The sequence below is a fragment of the Mycteria americana genome, chromosome 1, assembly GCF_035582795.1.
Source record: "Mycteria americana isolate JAX WOST 10 ecotype Jacksonville Zoo and Gardens chromosome 1, USCA_MyAme_1.0, whole genome shotgun sequence".
In the NCBI taxonomy this organism is placed as follows: Eukaryota; Metazoa; Chordata; class Aves; order Ciconiiformes; family Ciconiidae; genus Mycteria; species Mycteria americana.
Genome location: NC_134365.1, coordinates 15,646,247 through 15,670,231, shown reverse-complemented (window position 1 = coordinate 15,670,231; position 23,985 = coordinate 15,646,247). Strand labels below are relative to the sequence as shown.

At 40.9% G+C, this 23,985-nt stretch overlaps 2 protein-coding genes across 3 annotated transcripts in view; one reads left to right on the top strand and one right to left on the bottom strand.

The window, feature by feature from the left end:
- Positions 1 to 7,352, bottom strand: part of CDHR3 (cadherin related family member 3) — a 64,944-nt gene extending 57,592 nt beyond the window's left edge. Inside the window, exons 1-2 of the mRNA XM_075506842.1 lie at positions 7,216 to 7,352; positions 6,839 to 7,167 (exon numbers count right to left, since the gene is read on the bottom strand). Coding sequence (XP_075362957.1) covers positions 6,839 to 7,167; positions 7,216 to 7,352 — 466 coding nt within the window. The remainder of the gene's footprint in view (positions 1 to 6,838; positions 7,168 to 7,215) is intronic.
- The window catches only part of ATXN7L1 (ataxin 7 like 1), a 120,507-nt gene continuing 103,709 nt past the window's right edge, over positions 7,188 to 23,985 (top strand). For both annotated transcript variants that reach the window (XM_075491757.1, XM_075491752.1), the window contains exons 1-2: positions 7,188 to 7,465; positions 7,993 to 8,061. In XM_075491757.1, coding sequence (XP_075347872.1) covers positions 7,351 to 7,465; positions 7,993 to 8,061 — 184 coding nt within the window. In that variant the 5' untranslated portion in view covers positions 7,188 to 7,350. The remainder of the gene's footprint in view (positions 7,466 to 7,992; positions 8,062 to 23,985) is intronic.

Sequence of the window (23,985 nt, the reverse complement as noted above, 5' to 3'; positions counted from 1 at the left end):
TAACTGCAAAGCAGGGGATAAAAAGCAAGGCAGGGCATATTAAAAGACATGGTACTGTTTGGTGAGGCAGCTGGGCCCAAGTGGGAGGGCAGTGAGTGAGAGGCTGGGAGCGAAAAACAGGCCCCAAGATGGTGCTTCAGCAGAGTGACCTCATGGGAGATGAAAACCCACCCTGCAGCGTTAGGGTAAAAGTGACAGAAAAGAGGGAACAGAATTCAGAAAATAGAATAGTTTGGAAGAAAGAGGGATACAAACAGGAGAAATATGGCATCTATGTTGAGAAGGAACAGAAGAAAATTTATTACAATGCAGTGAGGGAGACGCAGCAAGTTGCTGTTGTGTTGTGCGCTGCCAACACAGAGAAACGTGGCTGGTGAATGGAAAGTTATAATATACATTATTCAGCAGGGCAAACTTAATTTTTAATGAAAGTATATTTCTATGCCTACCTCATGAGAAATGTGTGAAGATCTTTGGGGACCTGTGTTTTGTGGTTTTCGTTATTCACACGGGCATTGTGAGAGAGCAAAGCTTAGGAATGTAGCATGCTGTTTGAATGCGGACGTAATACTGAGGCGAGGTAACTTTCTCCATCCCCAAGTGTTTTTATATCTCCAAATCTAAAGAACTTTGCCATGTTTTTCAAAAATGCAGGGAACTCCAACAAGTTTCTACTTTTTTGTCCCAACTGGATGGTTAAGAGCCTTCCTCTAGACTCAGGATATGGCCTTCAAAAATATTATTGTTGCTGTTATTTACCAAGAAACTGTTTCAAATAAAACAAAACAGATAAATATTCAATAAGTAAAATACAAGTGATTCACTGCACCAGTGCTAGATACATTTAATAATTTTAAGAAGCAGTACAAAACATGCACTGACAGTGTTCTAAAATAATTGCCCTGTGATCTTTCCTGAGTACCTATCAACACAGGGAAACTGAATTTTAGCCTGTCAAGTACTCTTTGATCTGCCATTCATGTCTCCCATCTTCCTAAATAGCCACACTGTTAGGGATCTACCCCTCAGTATTCTGCAGTGAACGCACTCTCCTGACCTGGTCTGATCCTCAGTTTCTCGCCGTAAGTCCACCTGATGAAGTGTTAGACCAGGGACCCTGGGTAGTGTGTTTTAAGAAGTGAGTTCAAGGTCGATGTTTCATACGGGTTGTACTAAATTGCTGAGATGGGATGTTCAGGTATTTGGTGGAGGCCGAGACATAGGGAACGTTCTTGAAGGAGAGAAAATATTGGAAAGGAAGATGGGTCTGAACTGAACTCTCAGAGACTCCTGGCTGAAACCTGAAACTGTTGCAGAAAAAAATGACACTGCTTTGCTTCTTACAAGCAATTGGTAAGTCCCCCTGTCCAGTGAAGATGCGTGTCTGCACTGTACAAAGCAGTCCTATGATACACTGATAGTTACCATTACTAGCTTTGGTATCAGAAACACTCCAGCTATGATAATACAGCACATAAGATAAATTATCCTCTTGAAAACCAGGATAAATTAGCTGCAGTACGGTGCTATGTTAATGGATTTACACTACAACCAATACTTGAGCAAAATTGTTTAGAACAAGCTTTTAGACACTGGAACCGAAGGATGTGCAATTTATTTTTTCACAGTGCTCGCATAACTCTTGCATTTGAAATGTGTAGTAACTGTTGATTTCCACCCCTAGTTCACGGCTTTTTTTGGTAGCATTTTTTCTTTAAACTTTCCAGAGTTTGCTGTAATAAGTTATCTTATTGTGCATTTTCTGTTCATAGATCTGTGCAGTATACCTCTCTTTAGATTTCCTGTTTCATCTGATTAGTGCTGCTGTAGTGTTTCAAGCATTGTTTTGTTTTGGGTGAAGCAATTTGCAACACTTGTTTGAGAAATATGTTTTTGTTGGGATAGAAGAGTATCTCGCTTAGAATTTCTTTTTCAGTTCTCCATTTTTCTGACTGTTTCTTTTTTAAGTGCTAGCTTCTTTGGCTAAGATGGAACCAAAAGCTTAATTTAGATTTTTTTTTTCTTGTGGTATTCCAGAGAACATTAAAATAGATTTCTCTGCTATAAGTGTCTATTTAACACAGTCTTCTAGCTCAAGTATTCTATGATGGCACTCACATGGTGTTTGAAACACCTCCTGGAATTACAAAGAGATCAGAAGCAGTACAGGGGCTGAACTTCTGGCCAGAGTGGCTCTAGGGAAACTGGCTAATAGTGCTTTTACATTTGGCTTGCCAAGTGCCGAGTTGTTTTAATGGCCATCCTGTATGCATCTTTTTGCAGAAACCTAGTTATAGGACTTTTTAGGTATCTGTTTTGTTTAATGAATTTAGCTACTCTAATTACCACATAGCAGACTAGGATGCTACACTGAATTAAAGAAAAAAAGTTTCAGAATCAGTTTCGCCAGAGAAAGGCAGAACGATCTATCTGGTGGGTTTTGCACCTTCTCAATACAAACTTCTGTGGTATCTTTTCCCCTGAGGTGCAGCTGTAGTATTTAATAGAAACTTCATTTATCCACTGTGGAAAGACAGACTACAGATAGATAATCTACAGGTTAAAATTAGCAAGAGTGTAAAAATTCACTATAAAAATCATTTGCACACAAGTCAACACATAAATTAGTTTTACACTTCTCAAAATTCTGGAGGAGGATTGACATTTCTGTACTTCTGTGACTGACAGCCAGCTAGCTTGCTGGTGCTTTTCTTATGCAAACTCCATCACTGACTATCTTTAAGAAAGTCTTGTTATTCATTTACTGTTCCATTCCCACCAAAGTAGATACCTGGGTTTATAAAACTGTCTGCTATGTAATAATTTCTGCTATATAAGATAAAACCACTACGTGGTAAATCCATTGCAAAATAGGATCCTGAGAAGTACTAATGAATTTCTTGCCAAACTGCTTAAATCATAATGACTTTGTCACAAGAACATCATATGTTTATAATCTTGTTATGATACTGAAGCCTTATACAGCTGTTCTTTTGTAATACCTTTGTAGCCAGTTTAAAGCCATCTGGCGCACTTATTGCCAGGTATATGTGATTTAAAGCAGAGGGTCACAAATTTTTGTTGTTGTGACTACACATGCACCTTCAGCAAACTCATGGTATTTTCTCAGTGCATGACAGTGGAGTCGAAATGGAATCATGTCATTTTTTATTTGTACATGGTGACTACCTATGATGTTCCTGATAGCCACATGTGAGCATTGCTGGTTTAGTTTGTTATCTCTTAATATTTAGATCCTGAAAATTATATAAATGTTGGATTGATCTCCACAGAAGCCAAAGACTGATACAGAGCTTTGGATCTCTTCTAAATGTCGTAAATTTTCCTGTGCTTTTATAAAGCTCAAGTCTTTAACTATAATTCTAGTAAGTACATACAGGAACACATGATTTTTATCTCCTGGTTACTTAGTGGAAAGCTTGCATTTGGAGATCATCTTATTAAAAGACCAGTGATATATGGATTAAAAAGATTAGAGTTAAGGTTTCATCCGTATCTTGCTACTTATTAATTAAAGGCCTTAATTTGCTTATAGTTTACTTCTTTAATTCCATGTTATGATTGGATCGTTGTATTTAGAAGCTGCAACCAAGATCAAGGCTGCATTATATTAAATTCTAAAAAACCACATAGTAAAAGGAAGCCCCTACTTGGCAGTTGAAATAAAACAAGATCCACAGGGACTGGGGAGGGAAAGAAGTATCTTTCCTGACTGACTTAATTATTTTTCTATGGCAGAGTGACTTGTTCAAGGTCATAGAAGAATTAAATTTCTGTATTGGTGAGCAGGTGGAAAAGAAACAGAGGATGTTTAATCTGCACTTTATGTGCTGGTTTTTTACTTGTTTCTTATGGAAATAAGTCTTCTGTGATCACGTTTGTGCCTTTCCCTCCCTTTTTTCCTCTCCACCCATAACTTTTGGATCAATTGATTAATACAAATAAATCTGAAAGAGGAGTAAAAGTTTTAAATAGAACTCTTTCTACAAATTTTGTAAAAGCAGATGCCAGCAAAAGGGAAGAAGAAACCATCTGAATGCCCTAGCTATGGTAAAGCTGCAGCCTAAGTTCACATTCACAGGAGAGAACTACATATATTACCAGCCATGGGAAAAACTGTAATTTCAGATCGGCTCCTTTCCTATTTTGCTATAGGGCTCTAGAGCATAACGCACAGCTGTCCATGCTACATACACTAGTTTGATTTGGCTCCAATCTGGAGTGAAGTAAGTAGCGTTCTTGGGGAGGGGCCCTGGTGCAGAACAGAGGCTACTTTTCTGCCGCTTCAGGACTTGCACCCTACAAGCCAATGGAGACAAACCGATCTATAGTTTGCTCAGGGATGGAGTTCATTCCTTGGTGCAGATTGTAGAGGTAGCATAGTCATAATCAAAGCAGAACGTGCACTTTTCAAACAAAAGGTGCTGATTATTGGAAAGTCGGGCGTATCTGTTCTGATGATTGTGGAACCATTTGTTTAATGATAATGTTGTTCTTGAATACATATGGTAGGGAGGAGGAAGAATTCCTTTGGGAGGGCTTTGGAATCCTTTCTCTCAAACTGTAAGTCACTGGATTGTTTCTTTTTAGGAAGGAATTGGTACATCTTGCATCTTTGATTTTATGCTAATTTTCCTTCATATGGTCTGTTTCTGTTAGAGCCTAGACTGTAGTTCTGCAGTGTGTCATGGTAAGCAGCATGTAGATTAGTGCCATGTGTTAAAGTTGGAAAGTTTCTTCACTTTTTTTGCTTGGTTTGTGGCAGCTTGCATTAAATAGTTTCCCCCTCCCCCTCCCCTTTTTTCTGTTGTGTGGTTAGGAATTGCTTTACGGCTTGTGTATCCTGTGGCAGCGTTTAATATTAGTTAGATGTTTGGCCATACGTACTTCCCTGAAATCTTATGTCGGTTTTCACTGATGGGGATTTCCGGGGTGCTCACATGTCTTTCTTTTGTATCTTCTCTCCAGATACATGTCTGGGGTAATCACAGAAGTGTTATGGTATAAGCTGTGCAGTGTAACTTCTTTAATTATGAGACTATTTGGCCCCTGTCAAGACTTTTGCTCAACTATCTTGCAGGGAATTTGAGCAAAAGTGCCAAACATGGTTGACTATTAACTTCATGTCATTTATCATTCCTCCTAAGGAGTTCCATCTTGCTATTCCCGACTAAAGCATTTTATGTGTAGTGAGCAGTGTTTTCAACCTCAACATAAGCAGTTTATGTCTACTCTTTATTTTTTCTTCCTCATTGATGATTATGTCTCCTTATAATTAAAAACATCAATCACATCCATTCCCAGCTGAATTTTGCTAGACTAAGTCAAGCTCTTCTCCTATGATAGACTCTTAATTCCTCTGATCATTCTGATAACCCTTTCCACACTTTTTTGTAGGAAGATTAATTTAAACTGGTGGCTAGAACTGTACTTAATATTCCAGAATAGGTCTTGCAGGGCTTTGTATTATACCACGACTACTCTTCCTGCTTCTGGAAATTCCATGTGTAGTATATCTAAGGTCACACACCTTGTGGCTGCTTCATGTTGGTTGCTAATAAGCCTGCCGCGATTGACTGGTTCTCTTCTGAGGCATACTTTGGTGAGCTTTCTGCTTCTTTGATTGTTTTAATTGTGTTCCTGTAGTTTGTTGTAGCTAACGTTACATGACTGGAGGCACTCTGGCTAGGCCACACGGTATGAAAGCTTTTAGGCTTGCCTACGGGTATTAATGATGGGACTTGTATATTCCAGCTACTTTTTGGAAGAGGTGGAACATGAATGTTGTCTGTATTTAATACTGCATCTGTTGACAGTGTATATAAGGCAAAGGGTGTTTGTCCTTTGCCCCAGGTGTTTATCCATTTTAGCACTGCAAAGAGCCCAGTCTCAATGAAATTGTATGAAATCTACTGAACTCCATTGTAGACGGTAGTACCACGTACCTTTCTGCAGGCAGCAGTGCTGACTTCAGCAACTCCTGTCCTGCCCCTCTGGCCACTGCTCCAACCTTTGAGTGGGCCCTAAACGCTATTCTTTTTTCTTGAGCCTAGATTAATTCCATGCTCTGCTTCAGCGTTGCCCCACAACGGTCTGAACCAGCAAAAAGTGAATGGTGACAAAGGGTCTTAAATGAGCGGCTGGGAAGAGGCTAGACAGGGAAGGGACCACCTGAAGCCCACACCACCACTCCAAGAAGTGTCTGTTGAACTTCCATCTTCAGTCCTCCTGCTGGGGCTGTACAGCTGCATGAAAGATGCTGCATGTGGAGTCAGTGAGGCTGCTCAAATGAAACTGAGTCCTTCACCAGTGGTGTTTATGTTTGGCTTAATAGGTGTGAGCTGGAGCAATAGGCTTACGCTGTAACTCCTTGCGCAAATTAGGTATATGGAGCACAAAAATTTTCACGGTAAGGTTATTTTCTATTCTTACCTCAATGGAGGAATAAACCAAAAATGACACGGCCCTAGAATTAAATGAAAAGCATGTACATCCCGTAGGTTATGTATAGCGAGATGAACACCTCGGTATTATTTGGGAGGAGCGGGACCTGTGAGTTCAGAGCTGCACCGTAGCCTAAAACACCAAAACAAGAAAAACCCATTTGCAAACAGACGAAGCCTGTACTCAAACACAGATTAGGTAGTATTTGGACAACAAAATGGCTGTGGTTGTGGTTATAGGTGATCCACAGGGGCGCAGCTGGAAGAAGTCGGGGGGAGGGGAGCCCCGACACCGCAATCCGAGGCCGTTTCCGGGCCGCACTGGGGCGCGGGGGCCGTGCCGCAATTACCGAAAGCGCGTCCCAGGGACTTACTGCGGGGCGCTGCGAGACGCGGGGCGCGCAACCCCGGGACGCGCAACGCCAGCGGCTGCCTTCCCGGCGAGGCTCTTCGGCCGCCGGCCCGGCTCCGCCCCGCGCGGCGGCGGCTCCGCCGGGCCGGGCCGGGCCGGACCGGACCGGACCAGACCGGGCCGGGCCGGGCCAGGCAGCGGCGCTGCACGGGGGCGCGGAGGGGTAGCGCGCGGCCGGCGCGGCGCGGGGGCGGCGCGGGCCCGGCGCCCCCCTCGGGGCGGGCGGCAGGCCCGGCTGCCGACGGCGTCGCGGGGCGCGGCGCGCAGGCGCGGGGGGCGCGGGCATGCGCGCTGGGCGGCGGGGAGCCCGATCTGATAGGGAGCAGGGGCTGACACTACCCCCGTGTGGGCGGCGGAACGTCCCGAGGATGACGTGCGGCGTTCTCGAATCCCGTGTCTCGCTCGCTCGCTCGCCGCCGCCGCCGCCGAAGGAAACGGGAAAAGCAACAAGGAGGCAGGAGCAGGCGCGGCGCCATGGCGGCCCTGGAGCGGCCCGTGCCCAGTCCCGAGGCGTTCCTGGGCCAGCCCTGGGCCGCCTGGGTGCGGGAGGCCGCCCCCCCGCACGCGCACGGCGCCGCCCCCCCGCACAGTAAGGGCAGGGACCGGCCCGCGGCTCGGCACGCCGCTCCCCTCCCCCGGAGCGCACGCACGGCGGCGGGGCCAGGGGCCGGGGGCCCGGCCGGGCCGTCCCCGTCCCCCCCCCCACCCCCCCCGCCCCCGGGGCCGCGCCGCGGGAGGTGCCGCCCCCCCGGGCGCTCAGCTGACGCGCCGAGCCCCCGGTGCCATGTGTGCGGGAGGCGCTGGCGCACGCCGTGCCGTGCCGTGCCGCTGCCCCGCGGCGCGGGCTCCGCCGCTGGGCCGGCGCCGCGGTGGGGGAAGGGGGCGAGGGGGAGGATGCGCGGCGCGGAGGGGCCGGAGGATGCTGCGGGGGGGCCGGAGGGTGCTGCTGCGGGGGGCCCGGCGGTTCCGCTCTCTGGCAGATGCTCCGACCATTGTGCTTTTGCTGTTGCAAATAGAAACACTGCTCACCTCCTCACCTCTCCTCCTCCCCCCGCCAAACAATAAATGCACACCTCTGGGCCCTCGGCGCTTCCTGACTCTGCTTCTCTTCTGCAGGTGTAGATCTAGAAGAGACTGGAAAGGAGGGTGGAAAAAGCAGGGAGGTTATGAGGCTTAATAAAGAAGGTAAGTGGATAGTGCTGGCACACCTCTCTACCTGTCTGTCTCTTGGTGGCTGTGGATGACTGTGGTTTGGCCTTGACTGGGTAGTCTAATAGCATGTGGCTCTCTCTGCTGTAAAGAACGTTTCAGGGCTGGATACACACAGATGACTGTCACTGTGTCAACTTCTTTTGAAGTACCAGTATAACAGGTGTATGTGTGTGACTTGGCAGACGTGGTAAAAGATAAGGCAATTTTAAGTCAAAAGCCAACTACACATCAGTGGCCATATTGGATTTTTTTTTAAGACCCTGTCCTTTCTTGGTGCAACATTCCACTTGCTTCTGCGTGAAGATAAGCTTATAAACCTGTGCATCAACTTTAAGCATTATATTATCATTGGCGACTGTAGTGAAAAACATTTTCATTCGTGAAGGGAAATGGTCTTTGAGTTCATTCACTTTAGCTCAAGTCGCATTTTATTCTTTCATTCTCACTGCTGAGTGTGACTTACAGTCAACTGAGCGGCCAACGTCTCATATTATCTTATGTTAGGCTAAGCCATGCATATTATGCAAAACCAAACCAAATAGGTCATTTGGGCCATAAGGTTTTCTGGTACCATAAGTATGAACAGGCAAATTCCGGGCTAATGGTATTTGCTAATAAGGCATGCTTGACACAGGTCTGTCAGTTGCGAGAGGAGAAACTTTAGTGGTGAGCGCAGGCAAATCAAATTGACACATTTTGTTTGCAGCGTGCGTCGTTAACATCATGCTGGGGTAACACCTAATGCAACTAGTGAAATGGTTTGGGACATATTTTCGTGTAGCTTTCTGTTTGTTTCTGTTCTGTTAAGAAGGTGGTATACATATATAACCTTTCTGTCATAAGAAATATTTCTTGTGAAGTCAGTTCATAACAAATGATCCCATCATAGTGAAATTTTGGTGTGACTTACTGATGCTGCGAGAAATCCCGCTATATATGATACACATCATATATATTCTAAAATGATGTTAAGTTTCTCGTTATATTGTAGTTGTCATTATACATGTGTTTAATTTTGAGCATCTTGGCAGCTTAAAGGAATCTTACATTTTCTAAACAAGCTCTTGAAAAAAGAATGAATTAATCAGTGACGTAGATTTGTGTGATAAACTCTAAAATTGCATGGAATACACATTAAATAAAATTATTTAAACTACCATAAAACCTCCCTTTTGAAAGACCTTTATAGAGATGCCAAGCTTGATTGTGTTCCTGTCTTGATTCTTACATGCCTGAACCTCTCTATTTTGCTAGCCCAAAAATAAGTTAGAGGCAGAACTGGGATTTTCATGTAGTATATTTATAGGTAAAAGGTTCAAGGCTCAAACGGTTGGTAAGTCTATCAGTAATGTTGAGCATATGTTTGATTCAAAAGTAATCGAACAAAAATCTTGCTACTGGAGCTTGGCATTCATAAGGAGCTTAATTTGTTGAGGTAAAATGTTTTGCGCGTAGAAGTCCTTGAACACCAATTCTTACTACAAGCTTACTTGAGACATAACGATTGAAGCGCATCCCTACTCCTTAGTCATACCTAATATGCAAATTGTTTCCTAGAACGATTCAGTTTAGATTATCAGCTCGGGTCTCTCGTTGTTTGTTTTTGAGGGGGTTAGACACTCCACCAAAGGAGCTCTATTTAAACTCACTATCCAGAAAAATTATTTCCAAGCAAAGTGTAATTTCATTGCCGACATTATGATAGTGACAGGTGTGAAAGCACTTACTAGTTTTTATAGTACTTACATTGTAATACAGTTTAAAAAAACAAAACTGACTTATATTTAGAAAATAAAAGGCTTTAGGAATTTTATTGCTTCCAAGTAGTAACTTGCTTTGGATCACTTAGAAAGAACTTTCACAAAGTTTGAATAAATTAGTATGTGTTGAAATATTTCTACTGTATTCACCTAAGCAGTCTGTTAATATAGGTGTTTTTGCCACGCCCATCTGTGTGTCTGAACACCCACTGTAAATCTTCCTTGAGCCTTACCATCCTTATTGATAAAGGTTGGAGAAAAATTTGAAGAGTTAGATCGGTCTGCAGAAAACATTGCTCATGTACTTGCAGAAACGCTTGTGCACTTATTCTGATCTTGCACATATCTGTCATGTGACGTGTTGACTTTTTTTGTTTGCTTTGTTCATGGACAAGAGTTGTGGTCATGGTAGGTCTTAATACCAAACCCAACTCATTTTTCTTTGCAACCTTATCTATTTGAGTAGGCCTTCTTGTGGCATTTGTGGTGCCAGGAGATTGTAAGCAGTGTCTTACAAAAATCAGGCTTTATGTGTATAAGGTAACTGGAGGATTATGGACAGGCAGGACTTTAAGTATCAAAAATTACTGTCCTGTTTGATAAAGATAGTGTAAAATCTGATTTCGTCGCATTTACTTCTTGTAGTGTTTGCGTTTTGTCAACTGTAGTTGATACGACCAGATTTACGTGTTTGTTCCCTTATAAGCAGTTAAGCAAGGAGCCTTTTTAGAGTAGTGAAACTCTTTGCAGAGAGCATGGTGGAGGGAAGGGGTGGGAAGACGGTGGTCTCCTCCAGACCACGACAAGGTGGTTCACTTGGTTTTGTAGAAAAAAAATTACGTCAGATGTCAAAAAATGCTTCTAGCTACCTTCATTCCTGCATTGCTGCCTACTTTCTGGTTGTGTACTATATGTGTTTAGAGTGATGGGCTGCTCTTCCTCCTCCTGTTGACCCAGGCGGGGACCTAGGAGGCAGCGTTCCCCAGTGATAGTGCGGAGAAACACTGCCAAATCTCCACTTGCCAAAGTGGTTGATACTTCTTAGCACATCCCTGGGCAAAGGGGTCGCAGTCTGGCTGTGCTGTTCTTTTCTGCAATGCAAGAGATGCACTGAGGCCACGTGCCCCCTGTGCCCCATCTGTAAGGCAGAAGTAAAGACCTAGAAATATTGCTCACTGCTTTCCTTTATTCTACGGTGTATATGTAGGCAGCACAGAGGGAGAGAAATTTCCTGAACGTTTGTTCAGTTTTGTAGACGGAATTGCTTTTTGCATGCTAATACTTACTTTATGTTTTCCTTTAGCAAGTGCAATATGTCCATGGTTGACTCTTACAGGCGTGTAGATTTGGGGAGAGGGCATTATGAAGTTGCAAGTGTTCACAGAAAATGAAAAATTTTATGCGTAAATGTTTGTGCCAGAAAAAAAAAACTTATCTGTTTATCTAATCAGGAAGCAGAAAAAGAATTGTGTAACTTATCTGACAAATCACTACCAACCAACCGGCTTAGCTAGAAGAGGGGTTATCAGAATTGGAGCAGCATTTAGAATTTATATTGAATTTTGAAAAGTTGAATGGCATATTTAAAGAATTGAAGATTTTCTTGTAGATAGCATGCATAGTAAAAAGAGTCTATATTTATTTGACAATTTGCGTCCTGTAAAAAGTCACAGTAACTGTATGCCTGAGATAATAAAAGATCACTGTATCTATCAGTCATAACCTGTAAATGATTTTAGATTAATTTTGGAGGCATATGTTTTACTTTATACAACATTTGAGAAAATAGTAGAATAATGTGAATTTTGTTGTCTTACATACAGAACTCTTACTAATAATCAGTTTAGCAAATGTGCAAGCATTAAGTGCTGGGAGTATTTCTAGGTAGGCACAGGCTGTAAAGGAGCAAAAGATATCCTGTGTGTCTTCGTGAACTACGGCAGGGTTAAATATGACCTATGGGATTTAGATCTATATCTGGGTACTTGGTGTCATAGTCAACTTTGGTTTCTCAGTTCAGTGGCTTTGTATTATTGAAGTTTCAATCTGATGATGTGTGTGTTTTGTCTTAGATAATCTTTTCACTAACCATACTGACTCATTATTGTTTAGCGTTAAGGATGTTACATAAAAAATTCTATTCTGTTTTTCTGGTGTTGTGTTAAAATTCGAGATTCTCTATCCTTATTGTGCAGCCTCAAATTTGACCATTTTACTTGGCGATTACACATGCACACTGGAGTTTTAAATCTGTTGGATAGTTGTTTACGATGTATTTTTCTTATTTTGACTTCCCATGTAAATATCTGAGGGAAAGCTTTTTTGGTAAATCCTTTGGCAACACCAGAACAAAATTAAAGGGATACTGATTAGTTTTGCTTTCAGTATTTTTTTTATTCTTCAAAAAATATCTTGATGATTTTATCATTCTTCATGGGAAAATAAGGCATTAAGGAGGTTGGGAGATGGTAGGGAACACTTCTGTAGGAAAAAAAGCATGTAGCATACAACATTCTACTTTATGAAAAGCAAGAGGAAGAGAACTAAAATTATTTGAGGAGATTGTGAAAGAAGAGAAGACAACAAAAACAGCTGGTTAATGTAAGCATAGCGATTGGAGTTGGTCTTTTTTTTTAAATTATTATTTATTTTTTTGTTTACTAGTGGTTTGCCAATGGTGCTATTTGTCTCCTTTAAAAACATATCAAACAAAAACTTCAGAATAAAACATTCTTGCTTTTCTTAGCTGCCCTCATCTTTCACCTTTTTGTGGTGGTAGGGAATGTTGCAAAGGGCTGAGAGGGAAAGAAAATTGTAACAGAGTTTTAAACACATACCCCAAAAGAAAGAGGTGAGGTTATTGAATTTAGACCACCGTAGTTGGGAATTTGGGGTTGGTTTTGGTTTTGGTTTTGCAGTGGGCGAAAGAGAGGGGTGAATGTTGTATAATTTTCTTTCTCTTCCCTGTAAGCTAATAAGATCTTCCAGGGATGCTGGTTCTTAAACAGATGTAACATTCAGGCGGAGCTTGTTGAGTGAAAGAACTAAGAATTGGCAGGGTACAAAACTGTGGCTGTTGTCAAGAGAAACTTTTTCTTACCATTCTTATCTTTATGCTGGGAATAAGAATAGTGAGCAAAGGTCCCCATGGGGGTTTTCTTTAGGATGAGAAATGACAGTGGGATTGAATTCTGATGTGCATTCTGGTGTTCAAATGCCTGATCAGTTTAGTATGTGATATCTGAGCCTGATTCCTCCCCCAGCCCCCCCCAGCCCCCCCCCCCCCCCCCCCCCCCCCATGGACAGCTTCTGCAGGGGGGTTGGCATGGCTCCTGGTTGTGGCTGCCACCTCATTTAATGTGTCTCAAGGAATGGTGATAGAGGAAGAATGAAACATTATGTATGATAGTGCCCAGAAATTTAGTCAGAATTGTAGTTTATCCTCATAGTTACATAGTTATTTTCTGAAACCTGTCCTTTAGTTCATCAGCCCACACACTGGATAAAAAGAGTTGAGTAATGGTAATGCTCTCTGATCAGACATTCTGTGGTTTGAATCAGGATTTTGATGTTTTTGAATATGTATCTAAAACTGTTGTTCTATAAATGACTTATTTAAAAATTCTGGTTTTGTTAGGTGGTACATATCTTGATGGAGTTCAGGTGATATTTCTTCCAGTATTTGTGCAACAGTTATTCTGAAGAGGTTAGTTCTCCTGTAGTTTAAGGTACCTCTTTTGAATGCTGGTGGGGAAACCATGTGTGGTTTTCTGTGAACTGACAGCACTGTCACTAAAGATCTGTCTCTGACATTCCTTCTACTTATTGTAATTTATAACAGGACTTGAGAAAGAGGGAAATGTGTTTACTAGAGTGTACCCCAAGCCCTGTTGTCACCACAGAAAGTGAAATGACTTCTTGTATCTAATTTTGTTTGAGAGATAAAAACACGTGTGTGTTTTCTTGTTGATCTGCCTTTGTATGTGGTTAATAGTTTATAGATGAAATATAGGTTTCCATGTATAAGAAAAGACTATGCAAGAGTTGAACCGTTTCCATTGTGAAATGGAGTAATTTCCTTGAAATGGGCCTTTTGTTCCTAGTTAATTAAAAATTAGGACATTATCAGGTTCTGTTTTACCTTTGGGGCAAAAAATGTTAGCCATTTAACCAAGGCTGTGGCGTATGAGATGGAAGCAGTGGAAAATCCTATAGAAAACATGTTTCAGATCACATTTTGTTTAGGTTGTGGATCACAGGAGTCCTGTAGGCAGAAAGTGTAAGTTTCTGGTAGTCTCAGTGAAAGTTTAGATTTATAACACTGCATGTATTATTAAGAAAGATCACCTTCAGTAAAAATAGTATATAGATATGAGTATTTCTTAAAGAGTTAAGTCCACCATAAGGTTATATGAGTGCCACGACAATGTGTTATTAAGAGTAATTTTTTAATAACTACCAAGAAAGATTTTCAGTTTATATGGGCATTGATTAAGTTACTGGATCTCTCTGTCGTCCAAGTTGAACTTGATGCAGAAGTTCTTTAGCTTGTCCTTGAAAAAGCTGATTTGGGAGTTAATGGTGCAAGATGCCAGGTAAAGCTGGTGTCTTTAGGTAATTTATATGCCAAAAAAGCTGTGGTGAATGCTGTTGTGACTAAGTAAGGGTGTTTGACAGAGGTCTCTCAGCAAACCTATAGCAAGAAGTCTTTGACGGTTCTTTTGCTGGATTAGAAAGATAGACGCTATGTGGGTAAAATGATCCAGTTTTTTTATTGTAGTGCTGTGCAGCTGTCTAAGCTGACTCAGACTGGAGATGGAATTCAGGACAGTTACTTAAGACTGATGTGGGGCTAAGGAAAACCAACTGTTGCATGCATAATTTCTCTCTTTTTCTTTTTTGTGTCCCTTTCTATGGTTGAATGTTGATGATTTTAAGGGAGTGGTTTTGTCGTAACTTGTTGTATGGCTTATTAAACGTTATGCTTGAAAGCCACTGATGTTGCTGGAGAAGTAGGCTTTCTGATTGCTCTTGGTCTTGTATTCAATATTTCTACTGAATAGTCTATTTCTAGAGATATCTTCCTTCTGAAATGTTGTGTTTATTATTCAGCAATTTCCTTTCATAATTTACTGTTATATTAATAATACAGCCCTTAAGCCCAACACATCTTCCTATTTATCCGTATTCTTGACAGTAATTAGAATTTAGAATTATTTGGTCTTGCTGCTTTTAGGTTTCTGTGTGCATGTATTTTAAAAATGTGTGGTGTTTGGCAAAAAAGAAGTGGAATTCTCCCAAACCAGAAAGAGCCATCAGCCAGAAGTAGCAAAGAACTCAAAGAGAAAACTAGGTTCTGCACAACCGCTGGTACCAATGTACATCTAGTGCAGTTTCACTTAATCCCCAGGCCCCTCCTGAATCATCTGTAAAACGGAAGCAGTTGTATTGTGACAGAGCTGCGCACAGTACACAAGGGGTTTAGACTTGCTTCCCTTTCCGTTCCCTTGGAGCAGGTGTTGATCAGAAGAGACAGAAGGGTGACTGATGAAGTAACATCAAGCCATAAGAATGACTGGCAAAGGGCAAGTGTTCATGGGGTTTGATTCTGTGTGGTGATCTTTGCTGTGCTCTTTTCTTTGTTTGTTTTGTTTATAATTTTTCTCTAATATGCCGTGTTTGATGTTTTCTGCCCACTCATTCTTTTTCTTCCTTTTCCTGCTGCAGGGGGCTAGACATAGGGGGTGGGCAGAGACTGGGAATTTTAAGTTATATTTGGGTTAAACGCTGCTAACGTCATATAAGTAATAGTTGTTGACAGGTTTGTTGTATCAGAAGTGTCTTCTCTACCAAAACAAAACAGGATGGAATGAACCTCTCAATTGTCAGAATAAGGTGTCTTCAGCTTGTCGTTGCTCTGAGCTAAAATGGTCAGAATGGAAGCAGAGATTTACAGAAGTGTAAATCATAATGTGTGTTCATCTTTGAATCTCTGATAGGTATTCTATCCTCAAGTGGCCTTTAGGCTGGCCACTTGTGATTGTCCAGATTAGATAGATTATCGAGTGGTAGTCAGCATATCCAGTTATTTTTTAAGCTGTTCTTGGTTGTGTCTCATTGAGACAGGATGCTTCTGATGATTTAAATCTGAAAAGTTTGTTGGACCCACGCCACCACAAGAACCACTGACAGAGCCAAAACCTTGTTTGTTTGGGGCTGATAATGGAGACAGTCAGAGGACAATGATCTGGATGAATAGAAGTAATTCATCTGTTACTGCCATCATTGGGGAGGCGGTATTATTATTTGCATGATCCTAATGCCTAGCAGCCCCATCAGAGACTAGATGCCACTGTGCAGGGTACAAGTGCAGGGAGGAAGGGTGTGTGCATGTGTGTGTTGTGAAATCATTGTGCCGCAGAGAACTAATTTTTTAATATATGACAAACCAGGAGTTTTAATATTGACAAACAAAAGCACTTAGTTGCTCAACATGCTAGGTGGTAGACTTTAGCCTAAGCTAAAGTGGCTTTCTTAGAACTGTGGCAAGGAAAGCTTTAAGGTGGTGTTTGGATGGCAGTGGAATAGTTTTGGAAGAGCTTGGAAGGTATCCTTACTCAAGTGTGGAAGTTGGCCTGAATGAAAATACAGACTGGTTGTTAAAAGCTTAGTAAATGGATACTGACATCATGAGCCAACTAGAAATGTGAGTAAATGGTGTGACAGCAAGTAGGATCTGGACAGTATAGTGTAGGTAAGACAGAGGAGCCTGGAAAGCAAAGATGAATCGTTCCCAGTGTTTGAAGTTGGAATGGAGGATTGTGCATTGAAGGATGCAGAGGGAGTAATGGTAGATCAGTACGACAGTATAGAAGAAATAACTTTCGGAACCGTGTGAACAAGCAGGATAATGTTTGTCAAGATGAAAAAGAAGAAAATTTTGATAACTAATGTGAGATGAAGGCCCAGACAAACCTTTAGCTCTAAAGATGTTTAGAGAAGACTTTGTTCTAAGGATGCAAGACAGGAAGAATCATTTAGATATAGACATAGCCTGAATGAATGGATCAAGAGAGAAGTAATTGTCAAAGATGACATAGTATTTCATATCTGAATGATGGGCAAGATGATAATGCTGTCCACAGTGATCAAGAAAGGAGGTGGAGAAAAGAGGGTGGGAGAGGTGAGATCTAAGTTCCGTTCTAGCTCTACTGAGTTGAAGCTGACAGCTACTCAGTGACAAGAGGTGTCAGAAAGATAGGCTGAGTTTTTTTGTTTAGACATAAATCTACTCTATTTGAGACCTGTCTTCTTAGTAGCTGAGTTTGTGGATGAAATTCCCAGACATAAGGGAAGGAGAAAAAGATGTAGCACAAAGGAGGAATAAGGAGCCTTCCAGTGACCTGTGAAGGGGTTGGTACAAGGAGGAAGGGAAACAGGAGAGGGTAGAGTCATGGAAGTCAGAAAAGGAGAATGAATGCTTCAAAAAGAGAAATGCATTTAATTTTTATGAAAAACACACAAAGGTTATGGATGATGGAAATGAGTAACTTATTTTGATGTTGCAATAGTAAAAGGTTTTAGACATTTTAGTGCAAATAGTTTCAGTGGAGTGCAGGGGACAGCTGAAGGGAGTTCACGCTGAAGTTAGAGACAAATTAAAAGTGTAATTTGTTATCAAACAGTTCATAATGAACTTAGAAGTGAAAGGAGGATAGAAGGAGGTGTAGTTAGAGAAGCAAGGGGTCAGAGGTAGATTTCCAAACATAGGAAAGACTGATTGGCTGTCCTGCTGTCCTGTTAGAGCAAGAGGAGAAAGGAGATGTGAGGTATGGGGTGATGTGAGTGAGGCGAGTGGGACAGACGTGTTTCGTATCTATGGTACGAGGAAGAAGGGAGAGCTATAAGGAAGAGAAAGGGAGTGGGAACAGAGAGCATGAAATGATAATTATGTTTTCTGGCTTTCTCTTGGAATAAATATTTGCATTCTATTTGTGGAGAAGGAAATGGATACAAGAGAAAAGGTTTGAGGAGTGAGTCAAAAGTAGGAGGAAAAAAGGCTGAAATTGCAGGTGTGGGTTCAGCTCAACTGGAGGAATGGCACAGCTTAGTAAGCAGCAGGAGAGAGAGAGAGAGAAAAAATGTGCAATAACCTCATTTCCAGACTGGTTTCCCTTTCCACTGCAAATTCTAGGACAGGCAAAAATCAAGCGAAGGAAATGGATATTTAAGATGAGCATGGGTTCAGGATTGGTGGAGTTGGACCTTGTCGTAGGAAGGAGAAGCAAAAACTATCAAAGGTGGAAACAAAAAGGGCAAAAAATATTGTGTCAGTGTGAAGGAGGGTGGAGTCCTGGGTATCAGAAATAATGGGATGGGAATAATGAGCAGTGCTGAGAGAGTAAATTGGTGCCATTCAGTATATGCCACATCAGCCTGGTCAGGTTCTCAGGTGAAAGATTCTTTTGGAGATGACAGGAGAGAAGACTGCTGACAGTTTGTGCTCTCCAACAAGCCCATGCTTGAATCCATAACATGCCTTTGAGAAAGTTCAAAGCCTTTAAGACGAGCAGAATTTTGGAGAAATCCAGAGAATATTGCCTTTTCTCCAAGGAGAGAGAGAGAGAGAATAGTGTGTAGACGATGGCTGTGGCAGCAGAATGCTTCTATGCTTTGGTGACTGGTCATATCTGTCACGTCGCATGATGGACATGAATGTAGTTTGCTTGCTGGTTTCTAGCTCAGTAGTTCTGTTCTTTGCAGTGCATCATAAGTAGATAATATATCTATGTGATCGGTCACATACTTATACTGACTTGTGCTTCCTGCTTCCAGAGCCGAGACAAGGCTGTAGGATTACATTATCATGGACTGGGCCCCAGCTAATGTCATACTGCGCGGGGTGTATCATCAGAGCTTGGGTGCGGTGCTGCAGTAAACATCACTGTACGGCTTTTGCTTGCCTTGCAGGACAAAGCAAGTTTGTTGCTGTCTACATGCTGCAGGCAGGCATGCTTTATGATACAGCACTTTTTTTTTCTGAGAAAGCAAGACTTAATGATTTTTGAGGTGTTATATGGAATGACTGTCATTCATGATGCAGGCTCCTCAGTGTTTAAGAAGTTAATCTCAGGTTTTTGCATCTCTTTAGTAGATCTAAACATCTGTGTGAGAAAAGAGACAGGAAGAGGAGAATGCTACAGGAAAGAGTTGTTCGCTCACGCATGGAGGATTGAGCTGATCCTTTGGGTTGGAAGGTTTTACCCATTCCCTTGCCTGCCTTTCCCAAGCAACTTTCTGCCTATCCCTCTATGTTATCAGTGTTCAGTCATCCCAATAGCTTATATATATTGTCTTGCAGAGTTACTGAGAAAAAAAGAAAAGAAAAAAAGTCTTTAGCTTTTCTCTTCAGGGTCTGTCAGGGTTTTTTTGTGCACTACCATAAAGTTTTGTGGTTCCAATCTATATTCATGCTTTTGTTTTATTTTTGGCTTTTTAGAAGACTTGGAGAACCTTGGGCAAATATACTAAGAAACTAAATACATGGCACTAGAAAAATATAAGGAGAAATGGGAGAAAAAATGTTTAAGCTCTTGAAATTATGGTGAGCTGTGTGTATAGCACTTTTAATAGAATCTTTGTACATTCTGTGCTTGGTGTAAGTTTCTTCAGCTACTCTCATAACTTGCAACACACTGGGTGTGAATGTTACCAAGCCTTGTAGGTATTTAGATTCTGAAAGAGGTAATGCAGCTTTACATATTTTTGGGTTTCTTGTTCATCAGAAAAAATTATTCTTGACTGCATCTCTGAAGGAGGCAATGCTACAAGTTTTATTTTGTGGCATTTATTATTGTTTTCCGCTTTTCAAGATACGTGTCACTATTCTGACTGTTTGTTTTCCAAGCTCTTTGGCAAATCAAAGCTACTGTAAACCTTTATCGCTTTCCTGGAAGGTAAGAGTTTATCCTGAATGTGAGTTTTTGTGGGTTAGTGTTTGGTGTTTTTTTTTTTTTATTCCTTGTTATTAAGTATACATTTGGAAAAATTCTAAAGAGATGTGTAACATGTTCAAATGACATGACATGTATAAAAGTAATAGCTTTAAAAAACAGTAAGATATGGTCTATATTTCAGGGAGCTTACAATGCACTTCAGCCAAAGCCGTAAGCAGTGTATGTTGTGAAGACAAGAATCAGCCTATGAAAGTTGAAAAATTTCATGCAGGCAGCTATTCTAAGGAGGAGTTTGAAGGAGGCAGAGAATAATTAGTTGATGTGGAGGAAGGAGACATCAAAGCTGATAGTATAGTGCACAGGAAAGTAGTGTACGGAACAGATTTCTAGTGAAAGCAGTTTATTTGTTTTGTTAATATTGTCTTACTGTCTTGGAGCTGGAAAGTGAAACTAATTGTAATTGCCAAAGTGCAAAAATAACATAAATATTGAAAGATAAATCTTAATCTTCCTTAACTCTGTTCCCTAAACATGCCCTCTGTTCTCCAAATACTTAAACATTCCCTTTTTTGTTAGGCTTCAACCTCATCTGTTCTCCTGAGTGGTGCCCTAGTTTTGATACTAGGCAAAAAGCAAAGAGAAACTAACACATTGTGTGTGCAACAACATTTTTCATTCTTTCATACTCCTCCTTCTTCTGTATTAGTTCTTTTATGCCCATTTGTTTGTGTGTTACAGGATCAGAGGATAAATGACTAGCAAAATTCTAAGCAGCTTTGACTCTTATTATGGACTTTCAACCTTAGAGTAAGTCTGTTGTGTCTAAATTCCTCTGAAGTTTGAATTTATTTCAGGAGAACCCCTTGAACATGGGCTTTTCATGGCAGATTTCTGATGCACCATGTGCAAGCATAGAGTGCTATGAAAACAATACACAGAACAAGTGCTTTTAAAAGCTTTTTCATTTTAATACTATGAGGTTGTGATAGAGACTTTCCCTGTGTCCAAAATTATGTATTAAAGCTGCTTTGAGTAATAATCGGGACAGTGTGTGTATATCCAGAGGAAGGGTATGAAATGTGATTCATGCCTACAGCTCACCTATCAGTGTGAGGAGAGGCAGAGGGAGTGAGTGAATGGGAAGAAATAATGAGAATAAACAAGTGGACTACTGATAAGGTTTATAGATCACCTTTCATTGGAAAAAGGCCCAAAGTGTTCTACCAGCTATGTGCAGAAATTAATCCATTTGTCACTGAAAGGGGGCAGTGGCATCTTTGAATGCAAATATGGCTGCTGCTGAAAGCCTAATCCTGCCTGCACTGAAATTAAATGAAAGAATGCTGAAAGCCTACTGCATACTGATAGGGTGTAATCCAGTCCTCACTGAAATATGTTATTGCATAATGGTTTGGAAAGGAAAGGAAAGGAACAATAACTTATATCTAGATTACAGAGAGAGTACAGGTACATAGAATGTATTTATTTACCAAAAAAACAAAAGGCAAAAGGACCAAAGCATGTTACCTTTCCCTGTGAGAGGTCATGGCAGGCTTCATTGACTAGCACTCTCTTTACCGGTTTCCAAAAGGTGATGCTCCCATTGGCACCAAATTTTGCTCATTAAAATTAAGCAGTGATCAAAGACTGCCATCTTTCGAAATACGTTGTTGGGGTTAATCTTTCTACCAAAGAACAGTTACCCAAACCAAGCTTATGAAAGCAGGCCAGTTCCTATTACAGCAAAAAAACACACTACTTCACTATATTCTAGCAAGTCACCACAAATACTAGTATGGTGCTTTTCTATCATTTTAAAATTACTTAGAAGTAGAATTTGATGTTACTGCTCCGAAAGCTAGTTTGCTTGCTCCTTTCCTGTGCAAACATCACTAGCATCATCTTCTTTTCTGCACCTGCTCTGCCAGTGAGGGCCACGTATGCTTTACCAGATATGATAGGATATGATCTGATAATCTCTGTTTTGATTTTTTTTGGCAGTTTGCTTTCTGTTTCTGTTTGTGGAAATTGTCATCCTAGATACTTCATGATTTTACTTGGATTCTTTTTTCATCAAAGATAGGAAGGAAAACTAGCTGGTGATACAGTAGTAATTGAAGATTATACCTGGCAATTAATTTTCACTACATGGGTAGATTTATAACATTAGCAAATCTTCCATGACTAGCCTGCAGCTCTGCCTTTTGTCTGGTAGAACACTGCCTCTAGCCTGAAGCAATCTTTTGTTGTGCCCACTGGATTTTGCTGAAAATAAAATCTGCTGTGGCCACCCAGCACCTCAAGAGGTGAATATACAAGTGAGCATCAGAATGCCATAGTGCAAAATAGGCTGGAAGTGGTGAGTTTATTGAATGAAATAGTAGTTTAAAGAGGTAGCTTTAAATTGGGTAACTGTTACATGGTTGCAATGTAATCTTTTTCTCTGCAGTTTTTCTCTTGTAAAATACAGGCACTGAATTAATACATTCCATCATACATAGAGCTTATGCAATTGGGGTTAAAAAAAATACATATATTTTTCTTTATAACAAACAAAAGTAAATTTGGTCATGGTCCATTCTGAATTATTTGTGTTAGGAAGAACTTCAATCTAGAATATAAGTAGGGAAGCAAGAATTACCTTAGAGGGTTGATTAATTTAAGTATTACTCCCTGTGCAGAACAGTCTTGAAGAAGGCTGAAAGTGCATGACTGGGAGAGTAGGAGGGAGGTTAATACTCTACTTTTTATACAGCTTTACTGAAATACTGTATCCCAGTTCTGATGTGCACATCAGGTGTTGGAAAAACTGGAAGGAGTTCAGAAAAATCTACATGCATTTGAGGTCTGGATAATCAGCTTTAGAATGGAAGATTTAAGAAGCTCAATCTATTTAGTTTATCAACAGGCGGTAGAGGCTACCTGATAAGTCTATAAGTACTTAGACAGGGCAAAGGTATCTGACAGTTAGATGGTTCTTTGTCAACTAGATTAAGGGGATTGTCATGGCTGAAAGCTGAAGCTATATCAGTTCAGGCTAGAAATAAGGTGCACTTTCCTAATGATACAATTAAATAGGAATGGCTTATCAAGGGATGTAGTAGACCCTATGTTGCACAAAATCCTCGCATAACGCCCTGGTGCTTTCCCAGGAAGGATGCTTTAGCTAGCCAGAAAGCTTGGGTTTGAAGTTAGAATAATGTGATTAAATTCTATGGCCTGTTTTAACATAGAAATTCAGTACAGATCATAAGATTTTTGTTCTTAATTCCTCTCCTCCCTAAAATTTCATATATGTTAAATGCTTCTTTTGTTAAAAAGAGAAGTTCATGTGAAAGATGAGGTGATCAAAGCAAAAAGGCAGCTTTCTAGCAGGATGGGTGAGAAGGGACTGTCCTTTAATAGCAAGTAAAAGAGGAACTAACACTTTCCATTCTGCCTTTATATTTTTCTGGTAATCAAAACCACAAATATCCCGCCAGTCATTAATTCTAAGTGTAACTTAATCATTTACCAATATAATTGTTAGCCTTTTTGGAAGCATTGCAGATAGTTTGTGCCTTCTCACTGTAAGTGCATGTAACTGGCAGCTGGGCCCAAATGCCTTCTTTGGCTTTATTTTGTTTGCAAAGCAAAGCAGCCTTTGTTAGCATGTTTTTCCTGGTGCTGCTTTCTTGTCCACAGATTTATGAGGACATAGCAGGTCAATCTTTAAGGTAAGGCAAGAGGCTCTGTAATTTCTAATAAATTGTGTGAAAACTCTTTTTGTCCTGGTTTTGCAAAAGAAATAGTAGGAATCTTTTGAAGGACATTAGCACTTGAATAATTTAGTTTGCCTCTTTGTTGTGAAATAGTCACCAGTCTGAGTGAAAGGGTCGCCTTTTCTCTTGGTGATGCCTACAGCAAGGCCAATCAATGCTGATTTAAGGTACTGTTCAACTTAGATGAGAGATGTTGTGTATGTGGGGTTAAAGGAAGCACTTAACCTACTTTCAGCGGTTTCCCCAGCATCAGTGGTCCTGTAACTCTTGTAAGCACTGTATAAAAATAAGTGGAAAGCAAATGTGCTGCATCTCAAGTTTATAAATTCTCCTCCCTCATCCCCTTACCAGTTTGCTGCCTCCAAAAACTTGTAAAAGAAGGCAGCATGAATTGAGGTTCTAAAAAAGAAAATATGCAAT